The 11002-nt window shown below is 42.5% G+C and overlaps 1 protein-coding gene across 1 annotated transcript; it reads right to left on the reverse strand.

Annotated features, from left to right (window-relative positions):
• Window positions 1-4189: 4189 nt before the first annotated feature.
• On the reverse strand, window positions 4190-9150 carry LOC120993174 (chymotrypsin-elastase inhibitor ixodidin-like). The gene is made up of 3 exons (XM_040421742.1): window positions 9001-9150; window positions 5850-5897; window positions 4190-4510 (listed from the first exon to the last, which is right to left on the reverse strand). Exons 1-3 carry the CDS (start codon window positions 9038-9040, stop codon window positions 4278-4280), a joined length of 321 nt encoding a protein of 106 aa, XP_040277676.1. The 5' UTR covers window positions 9041-9150; the 3' UTR covers window positions 4190-4277.
• Between the last annotated feature and the right edge of the window lie 1852 nt (window positions 9151-11002).

Raw genomic sequence — 11002 nt, forward strand, 5'->3', positions numbered from 1 at the left:
TTCTAGGAACTCGCCATGCCCCTCACGGAATACCTTGGGTTGTCTTCGTTCCAAAATGGGGTCACTTGTGGGGTATTTATACTGCCCTGGCATTTTAGGGGACCTAAAGCGTGAGAAGTAATTTGGAATCCAAATGCGTAAAAAATGCCCTGTGAAATCCTAAAGGTGCTCTTTAGAATTTGGGCCCTTTTGCGCACCTAGGCTGCAAAAAAGTGTCACACATGTGGTATCGCCGTACTCAGGAGAAGTTGGGCAATGTGTTTTGGGGTGTCTTTTTACATATACCCATGCTGGGTGAGAGAAATATCTCTCTAAAATGACAACTTTGTATAAAAAAAAATGGGAAAAGTTGACTTTTAGAGAGATATTTCTCTCACCCAGCATGGGTATATGTAAAAATACACCCCAAAACACATTGCCCTACTTCTTCTGAGTATGGCGATACCACATGTGTGACACTTTTTTGCAGCCTAGGTGCCCAAAGGGGCCCAAATTCTAAAGAGCACCTTTAGGATTTCACAGGGCATTTTTTAGGCATTTGGATTCCAGACTTCTTCTCACGCTTTAGGTCCCGTAAAATGCCAGGGCAGTATAAATACTCCACAAGTGACACCATTTTGGAAAGAAGACACCCCAAGGTATTTCGTGATGGGCATAGTGAGTTCATGGAAGTTTTTATTTTTTGTCACAAGTTAGTGGAATATGAGACTTTGTAAGAAAAAAAAAAAAAAAAACATCATTTTCCGCCAACTTGTGACAAAAAATAAAAACTTCTATGAACTCACTATGCCCATCAGCGAATACCTTAGGATGTCTACTTTCCGAAATGGGGTCATTTGTGGGGTGTTTCTACTGTCTGGGCATTGTAGAACCTCAGGAAACATGACAGGTGCTCAGAAAGTCAGAGCTGCTTCAAAATGCGGAAATTCACATTTTTGTACCATAGTTTGTAAACGCTATAACTTTTGCGCAAACCAATAAATATACACTTATTGCATTTTTTTTATCAAAGACATGTAGAACAATAAATTTAGAGAAAATTTATATAGAAATGTAGTTTTGTTTGAAAAGTTTTACAACTGAAAGTGAAAAATGTCATTTTTTTGCAAACATTTTTAAATAATAACAAAAAAAGTAAAAATGTCAGCAGCAATGAAATACCACCAAATGAAAGCTCTATTAGTGAGAAGAAAAGGAGGTAAAATTCATTTGGGTGGTAAGTTGTATGACCGAGCAATAAACCGTGAAAGTAGTGTAGTGCAGAAGTGTAAAAAGTGGTCTGGTCATTAAGGAGGTTTAAGCTAGGGGAGCTGAGGTGGTTAAAGTGTAACTGTCATTCTTTTTTTATTTTTGTAACGTCTAAGGTAAGTGATAATGACCATTTTTGTAATATACTTTAATTACTGAAATCACACATTTCTATTAGAAAAATAACTTTAAAGTGGCCAATTTTGAGCATTAGCAATGCTCCTCTGTCTTCTGTTTACATAACACAGTCAGTGTTAGAAAGTCTCCACAGTTATGGAGTAAACAGAAGACAGAACAGCGTTGCTAAGGCTCAAAATGGGCCACTTTAAAGCTATTTTTTTTTATAGAAATGTGCGATTTCAGTAATGAAAGTATATTTCAAAAATGGTTAGTATCACTGCCCTGATACATAAAAATAAAAAAAAAGAATGACAGTTACACTTTAAGGTATATGATTGGGGGGAGTGAGAACATCTTTTTCTATAAAAAAAAAATATAAAAAAATATGAGTACTAGGAGACAAGAGGCACACCAATTTTCAGGGCAATTGAAGCAACTTCAATTCATGTAGAAACAAATCAGATATGGATCAAATTCCTATTTCACTAATTTCTAGAAGATTGCTCATCACTAGTCTCAAATTACCTAGCGGTATAACTTTTTCAATTAGAATATGTCAACTCTTGCAATTCACTCAAGGTGAAATCCAGGAAAAAACTGTGGTAACACCAAGTAGTGTAGTGAATCAGCATGGGAGGCTTTAGGGGTGGTGAAGATGGGAGTAGTATTAGTGTCTGTGAGAGGTGCTGGTTACTCACGGTGGCTTTGCTCCTTCTCCGACGCTCCTTGTGTCGTTCACATTTGTGGAAGGGACGCACCCTTTTTCTTATGGTTGTTAGGGTGCCCTTTGGGTTGGTTGCGTTGTGGGATGCAAGGCATGGATCCCTTGTAAGGTAACACAGTGACGGAGTTATAATAATGAGGCCAGTTTTGTTGCAACAAATAAGAGCAAATACACATATGCAACGTGCCGCCCCCCAGGTCCCTATTACGTCCCAGGTTTAGTGGATCGCCGAGTGGTATGGTGCTGCCTATATGTGTCACGGTGCTCCTACCTGGATACAGCGGGATCCCAGGCTTAGGCTCAGGATGAAGGATGAAGAATAACTTGAGTTCAGACCTTGGTAAACTTTAACAGCAGCTTTACTTGGGTAAACTTGATTCCAGACAATATTAAGGCTTTTCTTACATTCAGGCTTTCTCTTGGTTCCAGCAGGCTTTGGCATAAACTGGCAGGCAAACTAGGTAACTGTGATTGCTCTCTTTCTCTGCTGTTTTCATCCAGGCATGGGGAGAAGCAGCAGCGGCAGTGTGGGGATCAGGAGCGGCGCAGGGAACGGGGAGCCAGGTAAGTATATTCAATGTGAGGGGCCCGGCATATTGGGGGGCTTTTTATACTCCCGGATAACCCCTTTAAGAGATTGTATGAGATAAACTTATTCATGGCCTGTCCCCCGGCCTGTCCTCAATGCACATGGATTGTAATGCACGGAGACGCAGCAGTCTGAACATGACAGAAAGGAATATGTGACGTATCACTGATTTTTATCTTTTTATGGAATTTCAAATAGATTTTATGAAAAAGGGAACCGTTCAATCTACTTTGGTCCATGGAATACACTTGTGAAAGTGCAAGTTTAATAGGCGGCTGGCGGAGCTCCGGTGTATGAGGACCTTGCCACATTTTCTATTTTTTGGACTGGATAGGTCATCAAGATTAGATTGACAAGGGTCTGGCTCCCAGGACCCCCGGTGATCATCTGATTGAAAGGACTGTGACACTCATGAGACACAACACCTATAATGATCCAGCAAAATGTTCATCATGAACGCTACCATCTGTGGGGCAGCAAACACAAGTAATTGGGAACTTTCACCACATCTCAGACGTTTTTCGCATGCAGAGCTACTGGTGGAGCTGTCGGGGTCACAGCCCATAAGTTATACATAGCAGGATGGCATGGAGCGCCAGCTGAACTTTTAGAAGAGCCTATATATAAAATTAGTTTTACATTAGCATTAGGCTGTTCCAGCAAAGGAACAGTCTGGCAGAGTTCATTATGTCCAGCACAACCTGATACTGACTTTCCCCGCCAAAGCCAATTGATTATAGTGGGACCTGGTAGTGATCCAGTCTGTCTCTGGTATGAGTGCTGGAATTTGGTCAGATAAAAAATGGAGCAAAGACCTGTTTCTGTCCAGCCAAATCTCGTCACTCATGATTGAAACAAGCTGGATCCCAGAAGGGTACAATTACAGTCTATGGGGCCTAGAGATGCTCCCGCCTGCAAGGTGGTTTTAATGCTAGTGTGTAACTAGCTTAAGGCTACAATGTGTGATACTGAATTGCAATGCTAGTGTATCTAAACATCTATTTTATGAGGCAGCATGGTGGCTCAGTGGTTGGCACCGATGCCTTGCAGGGCTGGGCTCCTGGGTTTGATTCCGACCAGTGACAACATCTGCATGGAGTTTGTATGTTCTCCCATGCATTTCCTACAGGTACTCTGGTTTCCTCCCACTTCAAAACATACAAATAGGCAAATTGGTTTTCTACGAAATTCTCCCTAGTGTGCGTTGTAGGTTGGGATCGAGCACATGTATGGCTGCCACTGACTTACCAGGGAGTTGCCACAGCCACACGAATATCCCTGCACTTTGAGAAACACAACAACCCCTGTGAGAAAAGAGCATTGTGAAATGTTTGTCATTGTCAAAATGATACTGCTCTCCTTAGCCAGTGTATCTCAATCTATCATGTGTGATACTCCCTAATTACCCAGTGTATCTAAATCTATCTTGTGTGATACTGCACTGATTAGCCAATGTATCTAAACTCAGTTGAATAAAAATTCCCATACCAATAGAAAGGACAAGCATCTGAAGTTTTTAAAACCCATTTTTAATCCTGAGCAGTCACTGTGTTCAGCAATAGTCGAGCTATGACCAGGACTTCAGTGTCGTCCAGCTCACCCTTTTTGCCTATTTGACGTCTTTCCAGTGTAAATTTTTTGTGGGCATTTCTTCGGTAAGATGCATGGACCGGAGTTACCTGACAGGAATATATAGGGGCTCTTACAGTAGCAGCCAGGGACACAGTTCAGGGTACACGGGATTGGTCCACTTCTGAGCAACTCGCAGTTCTTTGGACAAGCCGTCCCACAATTCTCCCAAGACTGGTTGGCCTCTGGGCATCTATTACCTGTAAAGCAGAAGAAATCTTAAAGGGAGCACCAATGTCTCTGTTTGCATTGAGATGTGCTAGAAAATTAAATCAGGGGGTATCAGTTCAAATCTTCACCGAATATAAAGGGTCTACGATGCCTCAGATAGCACCTGATCCCCACTGGAAGTGGATGGATTTCGGTAAAGATTTGGAATGGGTGGAGATCCCAGCTCATGGACCTCTGCCTGGTCATCTTCTTAGATCTCTCTCTCACCTCTAATGATAAATTGAGGAGGAATTTACAATTAGGCTCCGAGACATTGACTCTGAGCCAAATAATAATCTCTACTTAGTCAGTGTGTCGAGATTTCAGTATCGTAGATTTGTATTAGTCACTAGGTCACTGTTGGTTTTGGTCACCTGGAACTTGTTCAGCATCACATTTGACACACATGACACTTAACAAGTAGCCTTCAAAAGAAGACTAACCCAGAATACCACAAGGATTATTAGTGTCCAAATCAATGTCACCCTTAAATCATGAGAACCTATGGAATTCAAGGTCAACCAGAAGAAATGTAGAGGACACGTTTCTGGGTAGGTGAAATGTACATAACATTGGAGCTCACTGTTACTTTCATTATACATTTTGTTACTATGTTTTATGTCACAGCAGTCTAATATAAGGGTTGCCAACTATCAGTCTAAATGCAGAGCTATTGAGAAGGTCATTGACCACTGTGAGGAACATCTGTTTGTTCGACAGCTCTGGACTTCTATGATTTATACTCTCAAGATGAAATTACAGAGTATCCAAAGATCTCAGGTTCATGCATGGTCAGGGCGCTCAAGACATCTTCTACCCAATAGTATCTTCAATGGATGGAACTGTTCACACAACTTAAAGGGAACCTGTCAACACCAAAATGGATCATAAACCACCAGCAGTACCTTAAATCTGTTGACATCACGTGGCTAATGATGTTCTTGTGTACGATACATGATCACTATAAAACAACTTTTATTCCCCCGCAGGTCATATGCAAATTAGGTTCTTAAAGTAAAGCTCACTGCACCCCCTTCCCGCCCTTCGCATTTGACTGATGGCCTTTTGGATTCTTTCAGCGCTTCTCCATTCTGAAGTTTCATGCATGCGCCATATGATCTTGTTTCCAGCACCTGTGCATTGATTTCCGCAGACTCGTGTGGGTAAGCACTTCAGAGAAGTGATCATGCGCCTCGGACATCTAAAACAAGAACATCATTAGAAACCTGATGTTAACAGCTTTAAGGTACTGTTGGCGGTTTAAGGTCCATTTTGGTGCTGACAGGTTCCATTCAAGATAAAAAAATATCTCCCCAATATCAGACTCACCTTCTGTGGCTTGTGCTAGTCGTCCGGTGGCCTCAGCAACGTACAAGGCTGAAGAGACAGAGGATACATTGTTGTGTCAGTTTATTTTCAGTGAAGTATCGCCCAGAGAAAGAGAACTGTCTCACTGGCGCCACTTTCTGGAAGTGGCTCCCTATGAGTCAATGTCTGACCTTTAATCAAGGGCTCATGGAACATGACAAGGGCTCAGCTCAGTGCCATATTAGTGAATAGAGTGGTGGCAGTGCAGACGTGGCACACTTTTCATCAAGGCCCCATTTGTGAGATAGGAGCTTGTCCAAAAGGTGAGACATGCTCCTATTGGACATTTAAAGTTTATCCTATTGATGATATACAATAAATGTCCAGATGGGAAAACCCCTTTAAATACTGATAGCATATCCTCAGGAAAGGTCATCAATATCTGAGCTATATGAAGAGACTACAATGCACAGTCATTTGCTACAGTCTCTTCCTCACCCTGTGACGTCACATACCTCGGTCACAAGTCCTTTGGGCAACACAGTCCCATTCAAGCAAATGGAATTGAGCTGTAATACCAAGCACGGCCACTATACAAGGTGCAGCGCTGTGCTTTGTATACAGTACAAAGAAAAGGCTACAGAAATCGTCTAATCACTGTGTGTACGTCCAACAGAAGAAGGTTAAAGGCTATGTCCACCTTTGGGGGCAATTTTTATTGCATTGTACTAATTTTGAGCAAATTTTTTAATTTTTAATTGGTCTTTATTTTAAAAAAAATTCTGTACAGAGCTGACATGCTTTGGACTTTCTGTCTTTTCCGTCAGACCAGGAGCAGACGGACTCTTTATTTCTGCTCTCTGACCTTATAAACACTCATTATAGCTCAGCCTTATCTCACTGATAAAAATGTGACTTAAATTAAAGTGGTTTAAAGTGTTTATGAGCTCTAGTAGTTTAGAGATAAGATTTATTAGATGACCTGCACAAAGTGAAAGGGAAAGTAACAGTCACAGAGCTAGAAAAACAGTTCTTTGTGACAGAACAGCTCAATATTTGTAATAAAGGCCAATTAAAATAATGATTTTTAGCCAAAAATGAGTAACATGCAATCATAACAAAAACTGCCTCCAAAGGTGTACGTAGCCTTTAAAGGATGACAGTTTTTTCAGTGGTCCCACTACCCTGGAGATCATGTTGGTTTTGGAATTATTACACAGATTCTTGAAGGGCTTGTCCAGGAGGAGGAAAACTTTTTTTTTTTTTTTCTTGTAAAACAGTGACACACCTGGTTATTGGTTGCATCTGGTATTTCAGCTTAGCGTGATAGAAGTAAGAGATAAGATACTCCTTTAATACTCCCACCGTGGGGAAATTCACAGTGTTACAGCAGCACAGAGAATACAAAAACTTCAAAATAAACGCATTACATTGACAGTAGGGTACAGATAAAAAATAAAAAAGAGGGATATATATATATATATATATATATACAAAAAAAGAAGAGCAGCACTCCAACGCAGGATAAAATAAAATCCAAGAAAATTTATTCACCCATGGTTTAGCGACGTTCCGGCTCTACAATTGAGCCTTTCTCAAGTATATATATATACTGTATATATCACAGCTTAAAAAAATCAGTCTCTGGATGGAATGATATATGATATTCACAGGAACCCAGTAGGTGATGATTGCAGTCTATCTGATAGTGCTCCTTCTTACACTTGGGGTGAAGCAGTCGATCACTGACGGTGCTACTCAAGGCCATAACCCTCTCATGCATGGGATGGGAGTTATTCTCCAGCATGGAGCTCAACTTGGATAATATTTTTCTCTCACCTACCACCTGCACTGGGTCTAGGGCGCTCCCCAAGACAAAGCTGTCCCTTCTAATCACTTTTTCAAGTCTCTTTCTCTCCCTGGTTAAGATGCTGCTACTCCAGCAGGCCACTCCAAACAAGATGGCTGATGTCACTACAGAGTTAAAAAAGGCCCTAAGATGTACCCTCACTCAAAGTGCTCAGCTTCCTAAGCAGGTAGAGCCAGCTTTGACCCTTTCTGTATAGTGGAGGAGCACACCTAGGTACTTATAAGTGTTGACTATCCCCTGGATGTCCACTGCTTTAGGAGGATGTCTGCGCTTGCAGTAGTCCACCACCATCTTCTTAGTCTTCTGAACATTGATTCTAAGGTGGTTCAGCTGGTACCAATGAACAAATTCCCATATCAATTATCTGTACTCAATGTCATCCTTGTCTGCGACGAGGCCTACCATTGCTGAGTCATCAGAGAACTTCTGTCAGTAGCAGCTAGATGAGTTGTAACTGAAGTCTGTAGTGTGCAGTGTGAAGAGGAAAGGAGCAAGAACTGTACCCTGAGGTGCCCCTGTACTACAGATCACCGTGTCTGACACCCAGTCCAGCGCTCTCACATACTGAGCTCAGTTTTTCAAGTAGACTAGGATTCAATTGGAGAGGTAGTAGTCCACTCCAACAAGATCCAACTTGTCTCTTAGTAGCTCTGGTTGTATGGTGCTGAAAACTATTCTCACAGAGTTCCCTGGTTTCTCCAGTTGAGAAAGAGCTTGGCGTGAAAAGTGGATAATTGGGTCATCCACCCTAATGCCAGGCCGATAAGTAAACTGGAGGGGCTCCATAGATGAACTCACTAGAGCAGGGATCCTCAACTCCAGTCCTCAGGGCCCACTTGCCGGTCACGTTTTTAGTATTTCCTTAGTATTGAGCAGGTGATATAATTAGCGTCAGTGCATCAGGACTTACCTCAGGCATTCATTCTGTGGGATATTCTCAAATCATGACTGGTAGGTGGGCCCTGAGGAACACTGCACTAGAGGACGGAGATGTGTGAGAACCAACTTCTCCTAGACCTTCATCAAGTGGGATGAGTTGCAGTAACACACATCACCTGTGGACAGGTGTGGTGCTGTTTTTGGAAGAAAACAACCATGTGGACCATCTGTTTAATTACACATTATATGTCAGAATATTAAACAGGTAGGGCTGTGACAACCAATTGATCACTTAAAACTGGGTAGTCCCCTTTTAAGCATAAAGGAAATAAATACAATCACCTTTCACCGGGTTGAAATCTTTCTGGTCGCACTGAAATATTTTTCATGCAGTTTACCTTTAAGAGATTAACTATTACTCACCCAGGGCCAGTATCAGAAGCACGGAGGGCGTTTTCAGCATTTTTCTTGCCTTTGGTTTTTCCTTTCAAGTAGCAATGACTATAAGGGATCTGTTGTTCTGAGACCTTTTCTAATGTGTTCACACTTTATGCACAGGATGGGCGTAACAACAAGCCCCAACAGGGGGCACCCGGTTAATCATGAACAGAAAGGCAAACAAGTGACAAATGTTTGCTTTAGCTTTTTCTTACTTTGATTTATTTTTGTGCAGGACCCCATGGCACCCCTTGAGCAATATAAGAGCATAGGAAGGTACTGATGGGGTAGGTGCTCCAGGTGCTAAGGGCCATGGAAAAACCAACATGGCACTCTGATGCCAAGGTAGTTGCAGAAACCTCCACTGATACACTTGTTATGAGATAACATTGAGATACAGGGGTATTACCATCTTTGAATGGATCCCCCACTCCTCCAAAATTCCTCCTGGCAGCTGGAGATGGTTGGGACTATAGAAACATCCTAGCGGGCTGTGCTCCGAAACCTTTTTTCACTTGTAAGAGATCCCTGAAAACAGTGCAGCAGAGTCCACTTGGCTATATCCATAGTTCTGACCACTTCTAGCCACATCCAGGCAAAAAGGGTCAGAAGCCCTATTCTAGATATAGATGCGGGTTCTAGAGGTGGAAACCTCATCAATAAGACATTTATGACATATATTTTGTGTAATACATCTTTGAGATGAGTACACTCCTGGAAAAACTTGTTTTTTTCTGTCACCACTAGGTGGAGCTCACTGCATGCTGTTTTATTATTAAAGGGAGTCTGTCAGCAGGGGCTGAGAAGAGCAGTATAAACATATCTTTTGTTGAGCTTTTCTCATCAGGAGTAGTGTAAATGTGAAGTTTTAGTTTGCTAAAGTTTGCTCTTGCAAGTGCCCAGGAGGTGGAGCTTCATTCTGAAGTGCCCCATGCATTAAGCTGCTTCACAGCCTCTCCTCTGACAGACAGCTAATTGACGGCTGCAGCTTTCACTCAGAGCAGAGCAGAGGGGCTATGAAGCTGCTCAATGCAAGGAGCACTTCACAGTGAAGCTCCGCCTCCATTGCACTGAAGGAGCAGAATCTGGCAGAATAAAAGTCCATATTCTCACTACTCATGATGAGAAAAGCGTTATGAAATCTGTTTGTCTTGCTGTGCCCAGCCCCTAACTGGTGCTATCAGTAGCTTAGCATGGTCAAGGCTGCTGTCAGACTCCCATTAAAGTATTTTCCCATCTTATAAATTGATTGCTAGAATGTGCTATCACTTTATGATGTGGGAACTGAACATTAGGACCCCACACTGAACCTAAGAATAAAAGGACTGTAGAGTTGATTTAGTGCTGTGTTCCCTTTTATGTTTTCCCTGCACAACAAGACTCCTGGCCGCCTACAGTGCAGAGGAACTGCAGGACAGCTCAAGTCAGCAGGTGTGTCATGGTCTTACCTTCTTGCTGTTCTCCTTCGTTTGACATGTGCTGGCGGCCATCTTGGTTTCTGGGTTTCTTGTAGCCTTCCACCCTGCGGCTCCTCCTTCCCACTGGGAGGAGCTGGTTGCCTAGCTCATATATATAGGAGGTCTGTGGCTTCAGTTCCTTGATTGGTCCTCTTGTGTTCACATGCTTCTAAGACTGCTGCTGCTTCTGGTTCCTGATCCTGGCTTCGTCTGACTACCCTTCTGGTTCCTGATCCTGGCTTCGTCTGACTACCCTGCTGGTTCCTGATCCTGGCTTCGTCTGACTACCCTGCTGGTTCCTGATCCTGGCTTCGTCTGACTACCCCTCTGGTTCCTGACCTCTGGCTTCGCAAAGACTCTGCTCGGTTTCACCATCCGTTTGGACTTTTGCTTTACAGCTTTATTTTCAATAAAGCCTTCTTATTTTCTCTTATCTCTTGTTGTACGTCTGGTTCATGGTTCCGTGACATTAGGACCAAGCCATGACTTCTGACGGTACAGGGCCATCCTCGCTACCCACGCTGGTTGCC

The sequence above is a fragment of the Bufo bufo genome, chromosome 1 (assembly GCF_905171765.1).
Source record: "Bufo bufo chromosome 1, aBufBuf1.1, whole genome shotgun sequence".
Classification (NCBI taxonomy): domain Eukaryota; kingdom Metazoa; phylum Chordata; class Amphibia; order Anura; family Bufonidae; genus Bufo; species Bufo bufo.

Coding starts and splice junctions, on each gene's coding strand:
- LOC120993174 (XM_040421742.1), bottom strand. CDS start 9,040: ATGCTGAAAACGCCCTCCGTGCTTCTGATACTGGCCCTGG. Junction 5,898..9,000: donor GCTTCTGATACTGGCCCTGG/GTGAGTAATAGT, acceptor CTGTCTCTTCAG/CCTTGTACGTTGCTGAGGCC. Junction 4,511..5,849: donor ACTAGCACAAGCCACAGAAG/GTGAGTCTGATA, acceptor TCTGCTTTACAG/GTAATAGATGCCCAGAGGCC.